At 44.4% G+C, this 20,586-nt stretch overlaps 1 protein-coding gene across 1 annotated transcript in view; it reads right to left on the bottom strand.

The window, feature by feature from the left end:
• USH2A (usherin) overlaps positions 1-20,586 on the bottom strand; it is a 530,092-nt gene that overhangs the window by 81,767 nt on the left and 427,739 nt on the right. Inside the window, exons 59-61 of the mRNA XM_037069500.1 lie at positions 19,843-20,001; positions 18,027-18,189; positions 10,100-10,454 (exon numbers count right to left, since the gene is read on the bottom strand). Coding sequence (XP_036925395.1) covers positions 10,100-10,454; positions 18,027-18,189; positions 19,843-20,001 — 677 coding nt within the window. The remainder of the gene's footprint in view (positions 1-10,099; positions 10,455-18,026; positions 18,190-19,842; positions 20,002-20,586) is intronic.

Raw genomic sequence — 20,586 nt, 5'->3', positions numbered from 1 at the left:
TGGGCCCCAAATAGTGGTTGGTTTCTTCTGAACAGAGTAGAAACTGTCATTTCATTATTACCTTGTCCCTTTTAACCGTGGAGAGTCACCCCTTTTGCCAACAACAGAAATGGTGAAAAGGCTCGACTTCTACCATTTGGTCTAGAATTGGGCAGCTCTCCCCACCAGCTGGGAAAAGGTATCTACCAAGGCACACGGGGACAGGAGAATTAGAATAAAGGTCTGGGCAGGGCCGTTCTCCCTGGAAAACACCCAGAGGGGACCGTGCTCTGGACATTCCGGAGATACAAACGAGAGTTTTGCAGGCACTTTCTATTTCCGTCCGTGTTCTTTTGTATGCCGGGTTGCCTGCCATTATGCTTGTGTAATTCTGACAGTGTTCTTAATGACACACTAACAGATTGTAAAACACGCTGCTGGCATTGACTTGTTTTTTATATTTTTAAAACAATGTCCTTCATGTAACAGTAGTTAAGCGCGGCAGAAGGACATCATTAGAGCCATGGTTAAACTGTAATTTACACCATTAGGAAGGCAGGAGCAATTTTTATTGCTGGGCAATTTTCTTGCTGAAATATTTGGACCATATGGCTCAATTTGTGTAATAACCTTAATTTCTGCACCCTTCAGGTCTGCCTCCGTCTCCTACGGAATGGTAAAATGCAGCTTAGCAGAAAAGGCAACTGTCTATACTTAGAGAGTTGAGATTAATAACATGTCACGTCCTGTTTTTGGTGAAGGAATTGGAACAGCAGCCAGATGGTATCTCTACAAATAACTGTCAGGGGTCTTGATCTAATCAATACAATGTATTAATACATCTCCCTCTGCTGTTCCTCCGGGGGCCGGTGCACAACATCTGGAAAGAGTGGGGGAGGGGGGGCCCGCCAAAGAGAAAGCCGATTCTTTTCAGAATCAAACTGAGCCCAATTAATTTTTCATGTATCCTTGATAACGGTTTCATAATGAGCGATGCATCTTGACGGATTTGGGGTTGGCAGAGCAGGCTGCCTGGGCTTTCCATCCCCATTCAGTCCACTCACAGAAACCAACCCATTAATCAAGCTATCTGGCATAAAACCGGAATCTCAGCTCAGCAAGAGATCAATAACCACCCTTAAAAAAAAAAAAAACCAACACACACACACACACACACACACACAGAGCCAGCCACTAATGGGCACAGGTATCCAGCCATGACACTAGTAATTGCTTTAGCAAAAATAAAACTCGGGATCATAATCACTCAATAGGAACTTATAGGATAAAATTCATTACTTGGGTCTTGTCAAAAAGTAACATTTCCCTCTGTTAAAAATATACTGTAATTTTACTATCTAGACATGGCCATTATCTTTTAGAGGTAGACAATGGACCTTTTTGGAAGGAATTAAAACTCTCTGATTTTTATGGGAATATTTAATAATCCAAGTATCATATCAAATGTTTACAAATGAGTTATGATGCTTGTTTTACATCCAGAGTGCCTGAGGGGCTCCTTAAGACAATCTTGAGCCTGACTGCATAGGACCCACGTGGAGCTGAGAACTCAGATGTGACACCAGATTGGTCTGCTTCCTTCGCTCCGTGGTCAGTTTCATGGAAGGATTTACAATTCAAATCATCAATTCTTGTCCCTTTCCCCATGGTTTCATCTCAATTCTTCACTGTTTTCCCAAGTTCAAAACCAGTCATTTTGCTTTCCAGGGAAGCAAATCTGTTTTGCCTTGGCTGGGATTTCTACCCTCTCCTTCCTTCTGAGAGCGAGGCCCTATGACATTATCTGTGGAGAAGAGCTCAGAGCAGAGCTGGGGAGATGGAGGAAACCCATGACCTGTTTGTTAAAACATTCCTTCTTGGCCCTCGGACAACAGGTGGAAACCTGTTCTGCCCTCATGAGAGTCTGAGATTTTGATCAGGTAAAAAAAAAAAAAACAAACTCCTGGGAAGCGCCAACATAAAGAGAGTCATTCATTGGCTTATCATCTGATCAGACCCTGCCAAGATGACAGAAAGGTCTAAGGAATCATCCAGGAACTCGAAGGGGATGTCGCATTCATCTTTTCTGACAGCATGACTAAGAAGCATGAAGCTGTCTGTGTTTGCTCAGCCAGTGGTTTGTGGTTCCTGCAAAGGATGAGTGCTGGGTTCGGAATCGGGGGGGATGAGTTAAGGTCTCCTTGGGTTCCTTTAAGTATTTACGAGCCCAATCAATGCCCATGCACGGCTAAATAATTGCTTATTATATTGCAATCTGTCTCCTGCCTTGTTTGCTCTAAGAACGCCACCAGTCTTGGAAGAGTCTATTTCTTCCACCTTTGTATCTGTTCGAGCTTCTGGGCACAATGGATTCTCAAAAGCGCATTATGTGAACCCCGATGAATGGAGGAGTGCCACAGTATGTCTTGGTCTTGATCACCACATCAGACGTCATGTGTTTAGGTCCTCAATTGCAAACAACGCGCGATTTTCAGACATGCGTGAGAGGTCAGAGAAGCAATAGCCCTGGATTTCAGCTTTCATTTCGTTTGCTGACAGCCAGTGTGGATACACAGGAAACATACCCTGACAAGGATGGGTTTGTGGTGAACTTGTGTGAGTTCAAGCAAGAAAGCTATTTCAACCAGTGAGATTCACCATACATGGCATCCGGACTTTTCTTTTTTTATGATGTTATTCTGGGAAGATTTAATGTATACAAATTGAAATTCTGTGTCACAAAGACAGGAGGTAGCTGCTCTTCTGGGGCCCCCCAGTTCACAGATACAATCAACAATGCCTAAGGTTGGAGCTTAGCAACGCCTGGCCACAGCACTAACAAGAGGTTTCACCTTAAAAAATATATTGAGATAAACCCGGTTCATTTGCAAGCCCATCACATACGTATTCACAGGTGTTGGGTATGGGTCACTGCATTTGGATTAAGAAGCAAATGTCTTTCCCTAAATGAGAGGTCACTAGCTGGTGTGAGGCAAAATCTTTTCACTGTTCAGCATAATTAAAATAGTCCAACAGTGGTTTCAGTAATTTAAAAATCACAGTATTGTTGTAATATTTTTCTAGGCTTCGGGAGCTCACAATTGTTTGGCCCAATCAAATCTGGGAACACTAGAGAAGTTATCACCCATCAAGGTAATTACTTTCAAGTTGAAATAATTACTCTATCAATGTTAATGGTCTTTCAACTTCAATAAAGCACTCACCTGCCGATAATCACGGCTAACCTCTTGCTCTAATGCAATTCCCTCTCTACTTAGCAGGTTATATTACCGCCGTTGCAGCGGTCACTTGTCCTGAACAGCTGCTGAATTTCACTTTGATCGGCTGTGAACCATAAAAAAATTGGTCATCTGTGTCTGGTTCCCCCTCACCCATGAGCCCTGGTGAAGCGGAGGCCACGCCCTCTTGGCTGGAACAGGGCATGGCATGGGCAGCCATCTTGTCTCGGGCAGTGGCTCCTTCCCACCTGTGACACGAGCGTCTGCCCTTCCGCTGCCGTGTACAGCTTGCTGTCTCTGCTCAGCGGCACGTATTCTGAATTTATGGCTTGGCCCTGTTAGTCTGTGGACTGGTTTGTTTTACTTTCATGTATGTTTTTGGATAAGTCTCTGTGGGATTTGGGGGTCCTAGAGGCTTCCCTATAATTCAGTTAAAGGCTGCAAAAACAACCTACTTGAGTTAGAGGGTATTTTTACTGTCACCTGCCCCTCTGTACCAAGAGAGTCTGCCCTTGGGCATAAGTGAAGTTGGTAGGTGCCAGTTTGGCAGAATCTGTCTGATATGGGAAGAAAGAGAGAGAGTGTATGTGTGATGGAAAGACCTCACGTTTTGCTGATGGGACCCCAGACCTGAGGGAGTGGGCAGGGTCCTCACAGCAGGTAAACAGCTACATCTGAGTGGGCACTGCCTAAGCAAGGCTCTTAGAGGGGAAGGCAGTACGGTAAAGGGCAGATGGGCAGAACAGAGCCTCAGGGAGACAAAAAGCACAGAATTGCTCCAGGAGACTTAGAAGAGAATAGAACCTGACACGGTATTTGAGATATTACCTGGAAATTAATAGTCTGGTATCAGAAAGCATTTAAATTAGCACGCTCTGGATTTTGTTGCTCATTGAGGACTGCTTAAAGTATATAAAACATTAGGCATTCATCCCTGACCAAATTAGCACATATGGTTGCCTTGCATAAACCAAAAACTTTCTCTACATTTGCTCATTTCTTTTAGCCTGTCAATCGAAACAGTAAAGCTTCTAAAGTTTTACTGCCTATTTATATTGCCGTTGACATGGGCATTAATTTATCTAGTCCTCGCAACAGCCTTGAGAGATAAGTAGCACCTTAGTTTAGACTTGATGATTGAGAAACAAGACAGCTGAAGGGTAAGGTCATGATCACTTGCGCAGAAGGGAACAAGACGTGTGAAGATCCCAAGGTGGCCTACAAGCAGAAGGATTCAAGATCAATACCTTAGAAGTAGAATCAATAGGACCTAGGGAAGGATTGGATTTGAAGTAAGGAAGGGAAGACTCAAGGATGACCCGGCATGAGCACCTGAGAAGATGATGGGGCATTTCATGATGTAACTGGATGTACTGGGGAATAATGAGTATAGCTCAGAAAAATAGGTGATACGCATCTCTACTGAAACTGCTATACGTTTCTCTGCAGGACTTAACCTACAGAAAGAATCAGCCTTGCATCATCATAAGACCACCTACATAAGATCCAGGTTCATGGAAAATAAGTCAGAGAGGGAAAGTCAGTAGAGCGGCTTCTTCAGGTCACCTTCTTACTGTGTGGGAGGAAACGGGGACACCCTAATTCCTCTCTCAAGGCTTATGAGGGATACCCAGGAGAAAAAGATGAAGGACTCAGGGATGTCTGAATGCATGGTGAGATGAGCATTTTACTCTACTCAAGATGAAAAGACTCACAGGGAGATGTTGATGTAGCCATTGGGGAGAGGAAGGGTCTTCTGAGATTCTTAGGTGACCCCAGGATGTGGGAATCTGGCCTGACCAGAAGCAGATGCTCGCTTCTCATCCAATGAGTTCTGAAGTGGTGAGGCGGGCTGAGTCTGAGCCAGTGGGGTAGGTCACGTGACTGCTGGACAGGCTGTGTTTTCCTCATTTGCTTGACCAAGTTTTCCCCAGGCCTACCAGATGCCAAGAAAGGAATGAGCCTTGTCAATGTGACAGACAGACCCTGATATTGGCTGCTACTTGGAAGAGGGGTGACCAGAAGTAAAGGAGGTTGTGGGGTGGACCTCCAGGGTGCAGGAGTTAGCCAGGAGTTAGCCAGTTAGCCAGCAGGCAATGCCTGCTTCAGGGACCAGGAAGCATGGGCTTTCCCCTGCAGACCTCTACACAACCACAGAGAGGAGCCCTTGGGGCTCCNGAGGAAGGGTCTTCTGAGATTCTTAGGTGACCCCAGGATGTGGGAATCTGGCCTGACCAGAAGCAGATGCTCACTTCTCATCCAATGAGTTCTGAAGTGGTGAGGCGGGCTGAGTCTGAGCCAGTGGGGTAGGTCACGTGACTGCTGGACAGGCTGTGTTCTCCTCATTTGCTTGACCAAGTTTTCCCCAGGCCTACCAGATGCCGAGAAAGGAATGAGCCTTGTCAATGTGACAGACAGACCCTGATATTGGCTGCTACTTGGAAGAGGGGTGACCAGAAGTAAAGGAGGTTGTGGGGTGGACCTCCAGGGTGCAGGAGTTAGCCAGGAGTTAGCCAGTTAGCCAGCAGGCAATGCCTGCTTCAGGGACCAGGAAGCATGGGCTTTCCCCTGCAGACCTCTACACAACCACAGAGAGGAGCCCTTGGGGCTCCTGCCCCACTGGAAGCAATCATGGATGGATGAGAACAATATTAATGAGTAAGGCTCTGCTCCTGTGTGTCTATTTCCGTCTTTTCTGCCAAGATCCTAGGGAAATCCACAAGAGAAGAAGAGGGAGAAAAACGAGCATGCCCTGTCTTCCACACCGTAGATCCATTAACACCAGTCTGGCTTTAAAGAGGATATTTTGAAACACCCGAAATGAGTCCTGATTACTAAAATCGGTCTGGTGGCTGTCACTGGAAGTGACTAGAAAACCCTGGGACCTGACCAGGAAATTACTTAATGCGTGAGCAGGAGAGGCCGGATGAAGCTTCTGGGAACAAAACAGCTGGAGGAAAACAAAGCTCTTTCAAAGAAGGAGTTACCTGATATTTAAGAAGACTTAGATGGATCTAGTTTTTCTCAATCCCCAATAATGCTGAGCTAAAAGCAGATCCATGATATATATATATATTTGTGATTGGTAGGGTAGTATTAGAAAATAAAAGGGATAAAGATAATGGAAATCTAATAAGTGCAAAGTTAATGTCAAACCCAACACATCATTACAATAAAAAAGGGTTGTGTCAACAAATAGTCATCGTTTAGTGTGACATTTACCCACTTATATTTTATAGCTTATAGGTAAAAGGGTGAACGACACAGTTATATAATGAAATATGAAAAATCTGAGTTAATAGAACTGATGCAGACATTTATGGTAACTGTTTCTTTTACCAATTTCTTCTTCATTTTGGAAAGATAGTCTTTTTTTAGCAAGCTAGACCTCTCAGGACATTTCTGCTGCCCTATAAGTGGGTCTGGGGAGAAAAGACTAAGAACCATCAAATGGTAGGAGCTCCAACTAACTTAAGATCATGTGTAAAGAGCAATAATGTTTTACATTATACTAAGTCAAAATAAAAATGGAATTAAAAATGAATGTATCAATTTACTTACAAACTCTCCGTAATGTGGCAATGACGACGTATCTCATCCTGCTCCCTCAGCCCCGAATATCTACTGAATGGTAAAGAAATCTGAGATGACCCCACGAGGAAATTTTGACTACTTCCTCCTTGACCTTAGACAAGGTAGCCTGGCCACCAGGATCTAGAGACTTCAGTTTGCAATTCTGGATTTTACTTCCAGGTCGGAAGCCAACTTTTAGCGACCCATGTCATTTGTTTACTCCTTTCTACACGCAGGGTGAAGAAACATCTACTTTTCAGGGCACTGAGCAAATGCCCGATCTGGGCTCGATGTTTTATAACCTGGCATCAAGGCAGGATCTACTTAGAGCACAGACTGACAGGTAAACCACCTTCGACTTTAAATCCCAAGTTGTTTCTGCCAGTACCATGGCAGGTGCCAGGGAGAAGAAGCAAACCCATCGGAATGGCGGCAGCAGGGTGGCCCAGCTCGCCAGCAGTGTTCCCTGCAAATGCCGCCATGGAACACGTGCGTGCCAAGGAAGGCTAAATGCAGCTTCTCTCCTGACATCGCACAATCCATCACCAAGCTCCCAGGGAAGGGAGTTTGAGGACTTCTACCTAAAGCTTGCTTTCAGTAGTGGTGGGCACTGGTCCAAAGAGACCTTAAGCATCTAGCTGTCTTTCTCTCCCCCACTTAGAAGGACCCACTTGGGCGCAAAAGGAGATGAAGCTTCATGAGGTTGGGAAGAAAGCTGGTGACACATCCAAACCCACGCTCTTGCCAGTTCTCCTCTCCTGCTGCCTCTGCTGCTGTGGCTCCTGCCAATGCATATGCCTCCCCCCCACAGAGGCCCCGCCGCCAGTTCTCCATGCACTGCCGCCTTTGGAGGATGCGTGCATCCACTGCACCTGTTTTATGTGGCTCTCTCTGCAACATCCACCTGTCTGTAAACAACTCTGGGGGGACTCTGGGACAAGCTAGTGGTGGCACTCTGTCCCCGCAACATATTGGTGGCTCCTTGTTCAGGGATGGGATCCCAACAAACGAGACTACATGAAGGGAATCAGCAATAACCCTTTCAAGTCTGCGGACTGCAATGTCATCCTGGCCATTGTGAGGATGGGTTCTGTGTCTCATGAATTGGAGGTACAGTTCCTTTGCTCGGGAGAATTTTAGCCAAAGCCATCTACGAAGTGAAAACTTGAAAGGTCTCCTGGGGGGCAGGTGCAGAAATGGAAGGAGACAGGGAAGACATGTAGCTGGTATAGGAATGACAGAAAGTGAGTAGAGCCAGGAAGGCACCCAGAGAAAGATTTAAAATGGATTCATGGAAACATGAGCCGTGGGAACGCTAAAGCAAAGAGACTTAACCCAAAATGCCCAGAGGTAATAATCTGCACCTCTGACTCAATGACTCGCCTTCCCCCAGCCTCTGCTCTGTTCAAGGACCCAGTTTCATGGGAGACTTCATAAATATACTTGAGTGTAGAATTGAGAATTGAGAATTGACATACTGAGTATAGTACTCAATGACTATTTGCCAAATTGGATTGCACCATCAATAACCTGTTCTTGACCCTAAAGATCCATTGCACTAGTATAGAAAGTCCTGCTGTTCTGAACGGGAAGAGATGGACTTAAGTTGGGGGGAAGGGATCTGACTCGGATAAAAGGGACATCCTTCTCTGAGGGTGGGAATTGGGATTAAGTGGGAGAACCTCCTTCGTTAGGTACTTTTTAATGAACATATTCTCTTGGGAATGTACACTATAAATGGGTGAAAATTGTGGACAATCATGTTTCTGATTGCTTCCATTAAAGATGTCAGTCCATAAAGGGCCTCCTGCCATGGAGAATGACCTAGTGACCAGCATGCTAACAGGCTGCCCCGATTGTTCTGTGGAGGATGTCCTCCTCTGCTTAAAAATTTAGGTCAACTGGGACTTCTCCTGATGAACCTACAAAATCTTCTCTTGGGATTTTCAGGGCCAGAGATCCAGATTTGGGGGCCACTTTGAGCAAGTGCACACACGCGCACACACACACACACACACACTTTTACATTGAAAGATAGTATGCCGAAATATTACTGGTTCTTCATTACTCTGGCTTTTCTCTTTGGATTGCAAAGGCTTAATCTTTAGAAAGATGAAGGATTTGACAATACAGACTGGGCTGTTGGAACAGAAACTCTACTGGGGCCCGAGAACAAAGGACCCTGGGAAGCTTGAAGCTGGGGGCCACAGGCCTTCCTGAGCCCCTGAGATTCTTTAAGTCTTGTATTGTGAAAGGAAACCAGCTGAAAAGGAGCGACTTAGAGACTCTTTCACTAGGAAATTCCGACAGAACTGCTTTGGGAGATTTAGTGTTTAGGCTCATACTCCCGAAACATATTTTACAACATCAGAAGTTTAATCCTTACAGTATTGGTGCCTTTGATAAAACGCATTTAAATTATGTTGTCTCACTCAGAAAGCCCTTGTTTCCGAGTTAAACAATTTTTACTTTGTATTTCAGTCCTTATTCTCTGGGTAGCAATTCAGAATGTGCATCCCAAGGATGCGGCGAGAAATAATATATTTGCTCATGGACTGCATATGCAGACTGAGGAACACTTGTTCTGGTGCTGATGACAAAGCATTTAGGAGATGTAGCATGAAAGACCCTGATATATAAACATAATTAGATGCCCAACAAAGAGGAAAGTACCAATTCTGAAATAACAACTTAAAAAATATTGCGCCTCCATTCACATGTTGCTTATTTTTTAGTCATATGGGAAAATTAAACATAAGGACAGTGACAAAACATGGTATATTCATACATCTACACAAATACATCTAGAAATTTAATTTTCTTCCTTGAAGAACCAACATCACAGCACACATCTGCATCTAAAGATATCTATATCTACATGTATCTAAGTGATACTTTCATTTATATTTTTATATTTATGGATATTAATCTACTTATATAGATATAAATACCTGATGCAATTGGCTCTTTAAGAAAAAAGAAAATTAAATCTGTATCTAATTTTATCTGAGCCCCATCCCATGAGATATAGAGACACCATTAATATTCCCATTTAATAGACTTAGAAATCAGGTGAAGAGAAGGTCGCTTCTTTGCTTGAGGTAAGACGCACTGTGGTCTGCAAACTGGTTCCCAGTACGCCCTCTACTCAGCTCAGCATCCTGTTCCCAAGACCACATCGCTTCCTGTCCCATGCAAACAATCTCTATCCATTTAACGCGAGTCAGAAATGACAAGTCGGATAAGCAATGAATTGCAACTGGATGACCAGATAATCTGAGTGTCCGTCCCTCCCCCTCAGTACTCACCACTACTGTGAAAGCATGCACAGTAGAGCTGCTCAGTGTTGGGTCATCTGGCCTCTCTTGGTAGAGCACGCGGTACTGGGAGATAACGCCATTAGGAGAGCCTGGCTTCGTCCAATTCAGCAGAACCGAGTGAGCACCTGTGGCTCGAGCCCAAGGCACTGGCAGGTCTTGGGGCGGGGCCTCCAGCGTGCGTGCCGAGGACCACAGGCTCTCCACTGAGCCCCTGGAGTTCCGGGCTCTGACCTGATACTCGTAGAGTGTGAAAGGCCTCAGGGCCTCATCAGTGTCAGTAAATTCAAGCGCTCCTTCTGACCAGACGAACACCTGGGCGGCCTCTTCAACACCAGCAGGACGTCTGGAAGGAAACCAAGAAGGGGTTCAGGGACAGCTGGCTTCAAAACCCCATTTGCAGACAGAGTAAGAAATGGCTTCACCCATAATCACATTTTCCTGTACTAACTTTGACACTTTTCTCTAAAAAGCTGCACATGTAATTGTAGTAGTTTTTAAATGTTTTATGTTTAATGTTTTTTAATGTTTTAAACATTAAAAGTACCATTTAAAATTTAAATTAAAAATCCGAAACCGCAGCAGCACATATGCAAACACTGTTAGCACTTTCTCTGTCCATCATCTATGTGCATGTGTGTGTGCCTGAGCACATGCGGTCATTGGGGGGGGGTCCTTGCTGCATGGCTGGAACCCTAGCATGTAATGAGCAGAGGCCGAGGTTATGGGGAGTCCCGTCCCGTCAATGGTGGATGGAATGCAGTGAGGGTCCCCATTTGTTTAAATCTCCCCGTGCCACACTTTTGGCTAATCTACTCCTAAGCTCATTCTGACTCTCTTTGGCCAGTGGGGCATTCGCAGATATGATGAAGGTAGAGACTTACAAGTGTTTGCACCATGAGGCTGACCCTCTGCTCCTCCGAGATCCACACGATCCCGTGTAAAAAAGCCCAGGCTAGAAGGAGGAACCTCGCAGTGAAGTCCACAGTTCTCATCTCCTTTGACCACCACAGTGCTGCTTCACATTAGTTTCCAGGATGTCTTAAAATTACTTTAAATTCACTACCTGCATGTCACTTCTTTCTCTTTAGATGCATTATCTCTTCTTGAATTAAGCCATAATGCTTTGCCGTAAGGGCCATTTTTTTTTATACTCATCAACAAACCTTTTATTGAACACTTATTCTACCCCGGGCCTTGTAGCAAGAGCAGAGAAGCACAAAGATGAGCTCCTTATCCAACGGAGCTCATGGTGAGTAGAGAGAGAGAGTGAAATGCAAATTAATGAAAAATAACACGATCAGTCATATAAGAATTTGCTTCAGAGCTCTTTAAAGCACAAACATCAAATTCCTTTTAGATGTCCTCTCCAAAGCCTTGTAAAAATACAGAGTAGGCTCTAAACACTTCTTTCGACGGCATGAGAAGGGAATGTTTGGCTCCATTTTCCAATGTATTGATATCAAAACCAGGGCCCATGTACACTCTCCTGGTACCCAACACACAGAGCATTACACATCTAAGTGAGAGAAATGAAACTGTCAGATGCTGGGACAGCCCAGGATCTGATATTTCACTCGGGACAGTTCTTTGCTCAGCCAGATGTAGTATCACAATGCAGACCTGGCCACAAGGGGGCGTTCCTGAGGATGGGTGGTTGGTTTATTTCTGTATTCCCCACTTTGGAGCCCAGGCGGTGTTCAGTAATTTTTTTTTTTCAGACGAATGGCATAGAGTCTCATAGCTTTTCTGCATGTTTGCGTCATCTCGATCAGCCCCTTTTTTTCCCTATCAGGGGGTGTATCAAGGTTGGAAAAGAAGGCAACCCACAGATGACCCTCCCCTTCTTTAGCTTGCTCTCTCACGGAGAAGTGACTGATGAATAAATCAGTATTGCTAGGACCTTAGGAACCTTTAATTAACATACCCTTCATCTACCGACATGTTCACATCCTGCCAGATCAGATTAACCATGAAAACAGAAACGGTTATTAAGACAAAGTCAATGGCAGTACCTTTCACAAAAAGGAAGGATATTTAAAGTCATTGGCTTTAGGAATTTGATGATCCTCAAGTTGATAAATCACTGCGACCTAAGGATGGGCAATGACAAGCTTCCTGCTGGAGGTTGCAGAGGCTTCCTAGATGCCTCTCAGTGACCTGCAATTACCAGTCGGCAACCCACCTCGTTATCCTCGCTGCCCTGCCCAGGGCCAGATTCTGTACTCAGTGCAGGTTCACAGGGTTTGGCCTTTGTACTTGCAGCCGATACCGGGTGCCAGGTGTGTCATTGGGAGGGATCCATTCTAATGAGGACCACAAGGCTCAAAGCCAACACCACCTCTCACTGAGCATTTTCAAAGGCGTTTGCTAGGAACACAATAGAGCCAACTAGCACACTGACTTCTATGGGGAAAGAACATTGTCCACTGTCTGACTTCAACCTTCCCCTGGCAATTCAATTTGTTTTTTTATTAAACTCTCATGCATTCCCACACTGAGGTGCAGTCATGGTTGCCACAAAACTGACATTGTTGAAAAAAATTGCCTGAAAGTGTGATTTTTAAAGGTCTATATCCTGACTGGGGTAGCTCAGTGTGTTGGAGCACTGTCCTGTAAATTGAAAGGTCCTGGGTTTGATTCCTGGTCAGGGCACAGGCCTGGGCTGCAGGTCCTGTCCCTGGTCAGTCAGGGAGTGTGATGAGAGGCAACTGACTGATGTTTCTCTCTCACATTGATGTTGCTTTCTCTCCCTCTCTCCCCTTTCCATTTCCCTCTCTCTAAAATGAATGAGCATGCCTTTGGGTGAGGATAAAGAAAAGCAAAACAAACTATATTATATAAGAGATGTAGCATTATGTTGGCTTTAATTTTTATTCATCAATACAATGAAAGGATGCAGCCTGGTTAAGTATTTCCTGTCACTACTGAATACTTAATAAATTAATGTTATGGTGAGGTAAATATTTCATCTCTGGGGATAAAAAACAGAATATCTTTGTGTCAGTAAACTCTGACACAAAAGAGGTTGAGTAGAGCACAATTATTCCTAATTTATTTAAGATGTAGGCTAAGTATTCATTCAACTGGAAGTGTTTCCTTTTGAACAGTCCATGTCGATGGAAATCCCATTTCGAGATCTCTCTGAATCGCCAATTGTTGTTCTATGCTTAAGCTTACTTCAATTATCCACTTTTCCAACTAGAGCTAATTTAATCTTAACACTATAAGGGAAACAAAAGTGGGTATCACAATGAAGCACCACTTATTTGCAAAGCTACTCATACTTATTTTGCCTTACTGTGTGGAACCTTCTAAAGAGCTCTCCCCCATTCCCTGCTGGCAATGTTTATCTTCAAAAGCAATTAAAATCAAATCCTATAACTCAATGCATTTCCCGTAATAAATTAAGATTATGAAACTGCCACTGTCACCTCAAGAAGAATATTAAAAATACCCCCGATTTGAATACACAGCCAGGAACACCACCCCTGTGGTCAGAGGAGACAGCGGGTAGTCTCCAGCCCATCATTTAATTTGTAAGTGACCTTGGACCCATTCACCTGTGCTCTCTAGTTTCTATGTCACTTTGTAAACTGGACTTCATCAACTTACAGTGTATACACTCTTAGAATTTCTGTAAGAATTACCAGTAGTAAATCAAATAACGCACATGAAGACCACGGGGCGCATGTAATACACGATACAAATGAGTTATCAGCGCGATCAAGTTCCAAAGCGGCCCTTAGGAAGACATATTCTGCAGCACCGTGAAGGTTGCCTTCGACAGCAGGTGGTCACGCGGTGAGGAGGTCACCTCAGTGGTCCACATGGGAATGAATGCAGACCCCGGGCTAGGCTGAGGGTAGAGGCAAGGGACATGCCAGGGATTTACCAAATGCTTTGTGAGGGCTGAATGAGGCAGCATCATGGAGGGAGTGATGCTCTGGTGTTGGGGGAAGGAACTTCAAAGACCTTCCAAAATTCTGAAGACTTAATCCTGTTTAAACTGTAGTGACTCACAGGCACACCTCGGAGATACTGCGGGTTTCACTGCAGACCACAGGAATAAAGCAACTGCCACAATGAAGCGAGGCTCACGAGCCTTTTGGCTTCCCAGCACCTGCATTTCTGGGAATGCTCCTGGGCACCTGGCCCCAGTGGCTTCTACACGAGCCTCCTAAGCAGTGTGGTCCACTCTGTAGGTGGAAGTCGGGCTTCGCAGATGGACTTTTTCCATTTGCAAGGTTACAGATACAAGATGAAGGGTGAATACTGAAGAATCTTCATTGTATAAAGCAAACATACTATGAAGAGAAAGCAAACGCCAAAGACAGCCCTGCCTGTACTCTCTTGGTAAAAAGGCTGCAAAACACTAGCATAAATGTTGTCCCAGTTATAGGAACTCTCCTCTTCCGTGACTCACACGTAATCAACACAGCCGCCCAAATAAAATACGGTAGTCTCTGTTCTCTGGGATTTCGCTTCCAACACCCCTGAGGTCAGGGGCGGTCCAAAAATACTACATGGAAAATTCCAGAAATCAACAATCCCTGAGTTTTAAAGCGTGTGCTATTCTGAGCAGTGTGATGCAATCCTGTGCTGTGTCACACTGGCCTGCCCTGGGTGGGAGTCATCCCTTGGTCCAGAGTACCCTCCCCAGCCCATGAGTCACTCAGGAGCCTTCTAGGTTATCAGGTTGACTAGTGTGGGCTCCGTGGGGTGTGTGTTCAAGGCGCCCTTGTTTTCACTCACTCACGGCCCCAAAGTGCAAGAGTGGTGATGCTTGCAGCTCGCACAGCCGAAGAGAGGCCACTGAGTGTTCCTTTACGTGAGAAGGCCAAGTGCAGTACAGTAAGATATGTTAACAGGGAGATTGAGAGAGAACACAACTCTGTAACTTTTATTACAGCATATTGTTATAACGGCTCTGTTATTACTATTGTTGCCAATCTCTTCCTGTGCCAAATTTACAAATGAACCTTTATCATGGATATGTATGTATAAGAAAAATGATTACCTACAGGGTTTGGGACTATCTGTGGTTTCGGAAATCCATGGGGGGGGCTTGAAACATATTCCCCTTGGGTAAGGGAGGGACGGCTGTATCGACGAGGCAGTAAATGAAAGGGAAGCAGTCGCATGAAGAGTCTTGTCCACACTAGGTTATTGGTTTGTTTTCTTAAGTCATAAACATCCCACCTCTTTATTGGGACAGGTACTTTTGAATAGGATGCCGTCATTAACAACAAAAGGGAATTACTGGGGAGAAATCATTTGGGGGTGGGGACAACAGAGCATAGAGTGCCAAGCACGTTCAAAACGCAACCGGTAAGCTGGCTTCCCGCAACTTAGTGAAAATATCTGCATCGGGCAAACCCCGTCTCGGGTTCGAGCTCAGTGGGCTTCCTTTGGTGATGATGGAAGAAAGAGGAGGCGGATGATGAAGTAGAAATTACATGCCATCTCCTCCCCAGAAATACTGCGGGCTGTAGCCATAACTATGGAAGGGGTTCTGTGCAGTCCCAGAATGAAAAAGGACTCTCTGTCTACATTCCATTTCTGTCCTTACAAATTCCTGATTTTTTTTTTGCAGCTATCTAAGAAAAATTTGATATTGTTGTTGTCGGAGCCCATTTAAACTTCAGCCGAAATAACTGCCAAGTGATTCATGCCTATGTAGGTGAGTATAATGATTGTATCTGAGCCCCAGCGCGCCATTTTCATTTCACTTTAAATAAAAAACAAAATGTATCTATGTCAGTCAGTGCCCTTCTCCTGTACTCGGAGGTATCAAACAGGCTACAATTATGATTGTGAAGTGATTGTGTCACATTGGAGGAAGGTTTATTGCTTTTGAGTCCGCTCGGCAGTAACACATTCTGTTTCATATTACTCTTTATATCATTGTTTGGCTGTGACTGGAATAATCAAATGCCATCAAACGCTGTCAAATTCAATTTACAGTATTTTTCATTGAAGCGGGCTTTCTGCATTATACTTCCTGTTTTCCCTCACTGTGGAATGGCCACCGTAATCATAAGCTTTATTTACAAAACCAACAGAGTGAAGCTTCATCCTGGTGGATAACAGATACTTTATTTCCCCTGATTCAGAATAGAAATTGGATGTGGTTTTCTCATGCAATTAGCATTAAGTAGATGAAGGAAAACTATTCCAAGAGGATGGGCATTTTAGAGCCCGCACGGATGTGCTTAGCGGAAAATGTAAATTCGCACGAGCCATTTTTACGTGTTCATGTGTTTCCGAATCAGAAATGCTATTCTTCAAATTAAGGTGGGCTGGGGAGAAATTTGGCTCACTCACGATCGGCGTTGCCACCTGCGTAACCAAAAATGTGACGGTGCTTTTCCTTCCATAATTTCCCAACAAACCCTTACTGAGCTCGTCACTGAAGACTGCTCTGAACGGAGACGCTGCACTCTCTGATGCTGCAGAGGAAACTAACCCCAGGTTCAGGATGCGCTCAGGCCGCTGGACCACACGAGGCCAAGTGTGAGGGCACTGGAGAGGCTAACAAAGGATGCCGAGCTGGAGATGAGGATCTGAGCGATCCTGTGTTGTCCTCTGGTGCCTGATGCAAATGCACTGCTTTTGGAATGGGGTGTTCTGTCTGCAAATGGCTTATGCCTGCCGTATCTGTCTTGCATGGTCTTCTCTGTCTTAGCACTATGGTGGGAATTGGCTGGGCCCCCTCCCCGATTCATGCTCAATCCTAACCCCTGATCGGATGGATGCCTTTGGGAGGTGACGAGGTCCTGAGACTGGAGCCCTCAAGAGTGGGGCCTTTTTTATAGAAGGGACCCTGCAGAGCGCCTACCTGCTTCCACCAGGGAAGCGCACTGTGAAATGACTGCCCACTCCACACCAGGACTGGGCGTTCATGACACACTGAGTTGGCCAGCACCTTGAACCTGGACTCCGTGGAATGAGAGAAATTTTAAATGTCTGTGGTTTGTAAGCCGCCCAGTTTACAGTATTTTTGCAGTAGCCACCTGAACCGAGACAAAAAGAGAGAGAGCGCGCGCGCTCATAGCGGACAGGGGCTTTGCCCACCTTCACTGTTTGTTTTATTTTCTTCCCAACCCCTGCCCTGTCTGTCTGCCTCTCTCTCATTCTTTTTCTCTTCTTCAGTCCTTTTCTCTCTGTATCCTTCCCTCTCCTCCTCCTTATTTAAAGAAAATATGAATTTAAAGCTATGCCATGTCGATTGGGTGAAGACATGATTAAGGAGCACGATAACCCCTTAAGCCAAAATGTATCTAGACTCTGTCCCCCCGGGTTTCCCTGCCTGTCCCACATCCTTCCTCTCCTCACTCCGCTCTCCTTCTTCCCTCCCCCTCTCTTCTCTGCTTTGGGTGGACACGCTGAATCAGTTCTGCACAGCACGGTGAGAAGAAGCTGCATGAACACCATCAGCCAGCACAGCGGGAACCATCAGAACAGAGGGGACCGCAGAGTGGGTTTACACTTTCTCCAACTGAAAAGCCCTAGCTTCTAAGGACCAGAAACGGCCTTTCCCACATTCACATGGCAGGTGACTGGAAATGTGAGAAATCCTGTCCCAAACCCGGCTCCTCCTCTGGAATGACCACGTCCTCCAGGTCAGGGGACCTCTAGGGTGCGCTACCACCCCACGAAAGGGAAGGCCCAGGTGGCTCTGTGGTCTCGTCTTTCAAGCAGCGCTCAAGGAAAAATGGTACATGGCAATGGAGGCTTTTATCCTTTGGATAATGTGTAAATGTTTCCAGTACCAATTTTAGTCCCTAGCAGGGGCTCCAATAATCATAAACTCCCATCTTTTCCCTTATGGAAACAGAAAATGGGTTTGATTCCACAATCTTAGAATAATTCACATTCTTCAACAGCTAAAAACCACAGTAACAGTCAACGCTACCTGTGAATGAAGTAGTCGATGATGACTCCATTGGGTTGTCTGGGTTGCTTCCACGTCACCTCTATGCAAGCTGACCGCAGGGCCTTAAGAACAGGGGGACTAAGGTCCCTTGGGGCTGCTTCTGGTGTTCTGACAAATGCCCCATTGCTAACTCCACAGCTCCCTTGAAAAAAAAAATCAAGACCATTAGGAATTTATCAAGCAGGGAAGAGACTGACCTATGCACATAGAGTGGTAAGGATATCATGAAAATTATTTTATCTGAACTTTCTTATGTACGTTTCTACACGTATTTTATTTTTTTTATTTTTATTTTTTAAAGATTTTATTTATTTATTTATCTTTAGAGGGGAAGGAGAGAGGGAGAGAAACATCAATGTATGGTTGCCTTTTATGGCGTCCCCTGCTGGTAGTTAGCCTGCAAGGAACCAGCCTGAAACCCAGGTATGTGCCCTGACTGGGAATCGAACCGCGATTGTCTGGTTCGCAGGCCCGCACTTAATCCACTGAGCTACGCCAGCCAGGGCTCTACACGTATTTTAGACTCGTACTATATATCTCTATGGAATTCGAAAAGGTAAATAATCATTTTTGGAAAATCTATTAATTAACCACATCTTTACACAGGCATAACCAATCAAGCTTATACTTGCCTGAACTGAGGTTTCTCTCGTTTGTCGTAGTCATCATAGCAACAACGTGATAATGTGCTTAAATTTCTTACGCGTGTGACCTACACAGTTTAAATGCTGTTAATACCTTTTTTTCAGCCAATATTTAAAACTAATGACTGTGTCTCAATGCACAGGAATCAAACAACTGACCCAGGCATTAGGTCTTCAGAGCATAGTTTCAGGGACGTGGCAAGGCAGGAGTCGATTGTACACGTGAATCAAGAGAACATTAATTGAAAGCTATTTCTACACTGATTTGCTGGAGACTACATCAGGGACCCCCATACCCTTCACGCCAATCAGCCTTGGTCTGGTTTGTAGAGAGAAGTGGGCAAACGAGTCAGACCCTGGGAATGAAACAGACAAAACACCGACCTCCCAGTCCTGACCAACTCCGTGGGAACGAGGACTCATCTGTCTACAGAGGTCCCTCAGGGACGCACACACAAGAGTTCCATTGCACGTTGGATGTCAGATTGGTACATTTCTCTGGCCTGAGATGAAGTGCATTGCACACCAGCTGGAGTTACATATTTTCTTCTCTTAGCAAATTGGGTGTTTTATAACATTTGAAGGAATGAAGGGGCTGAGAGTGGTTTCCCCAGAAGGCCACCCCGATGGACAATGATTTCATTGACCACTGGTCTAAGCCACAGGGTTCAAGGTGATGTACATGAGATAGGAGTTGGGGAAGTAATTTTAAACACCTATGATTCATTTGAGTGCAACCCAACTTCTAAATAATGTCCTCTTTTCCACCAGCCCCTCCTGGATAAAATTTAAACAGAATCAAGGTGACTACATTTTCTATGAAATTTTTGTTACACTCAATCTGTTTCACATTACCAATGATGCCTTTGTGATCTAGGTGTTTTTCTTTCAAAGGGCCTTATAAAACAAGACTTTGCAGAACCACTATTTTAATATGTTTAAATATTCATGAGTTAATGTGCAGAAATGCATAATGCGGCCCTCAATACCAGGCTCTGATTTTTCTGGGTAAATAGTTCAGTACAAATATGAAATAAAATGTTCATCTTTGTATTTGAATTGAGAATCTATTCCTGCTTCTTCTTCTTTTTTTTAAATAAAATACTTAACAAAAAATAAAAGGCCAGAAAAAGTGTCTGAGAGACTTTCACCATTTTGACATGCTTGTATCCTGATCTCATACTGCGTGAATGGAGTCAAGTTTTCCAGCAAGGCAGAGCGACGGTGACCCGCAGGGAAGGAGAGAGGTGCCTCACTTCCAGCATTTAGTAAGACATTGAACTCCACAGACATTTGGGGGATAAGGATCCCTTTAAAGAGAGAGAGAGAGAGAGAGAGAGTGAAAACATATGTGCATGCTGTACAGAATGGTCAACAAATGTTTGTCTTATACGAACAACATAAATTTAAATTTTCACAACATAAAGGCATATTATTGCTGTATATGGCAAGTAATCACACCATGAAACTGAAACTAAAAAAAATTAAAGTGCATATTCCAAAAGTAAGAAATGGGCATTGCCCATTAAAAAAATGAAGTATGATAGTTCTTTTCAAAGATATACTCTGTAGGTGAATAAAACCGAAGGCATGCTTTACCTCTTAAAACATACAAGACAATTAGAAATGGTGTCATATATTTTTCCTAGGCTTGCTTACTCTTAAAGTACATAAAATACTCCACCAGTTTTGCTTGTGACAATAATTTCTCTGTCGGCAATGTGTACGCATCCAGTCTGACATGGATTCTTGACATAATGGCCCATAAAGTCTCCAAATCCTAGTCCACCTAGTGGGTTCCCAAAACATTAATTACTGAGTCAGGACAGTCCACTCTGTCAGTGAGACTCATGGGTCTAAATACATAGGAAATTTGGGCTCAGAAACTGTCATTC

Source organism: Sturnira hondurensis, unplaced genomic scaffold (assembly GCF_014824575.4).
Source record: "Sturnira hondurensis isolate 20B ecotype Veracruz unplaced genomic scaffold, ASM1482457v3 Scaffold0018525, whole genome shotgun sequence".
In the NCBI taxonomy this organism is placed as follows: Eukaryota; Metazoa; Chordata; class Mammalia; order Chiroptera; family Phyllostomidae; genus Sturnira; species Sturnira hondurensis.
This window is presented reverse-complemented; position numbering and strand designations above follow the sequence as displayed.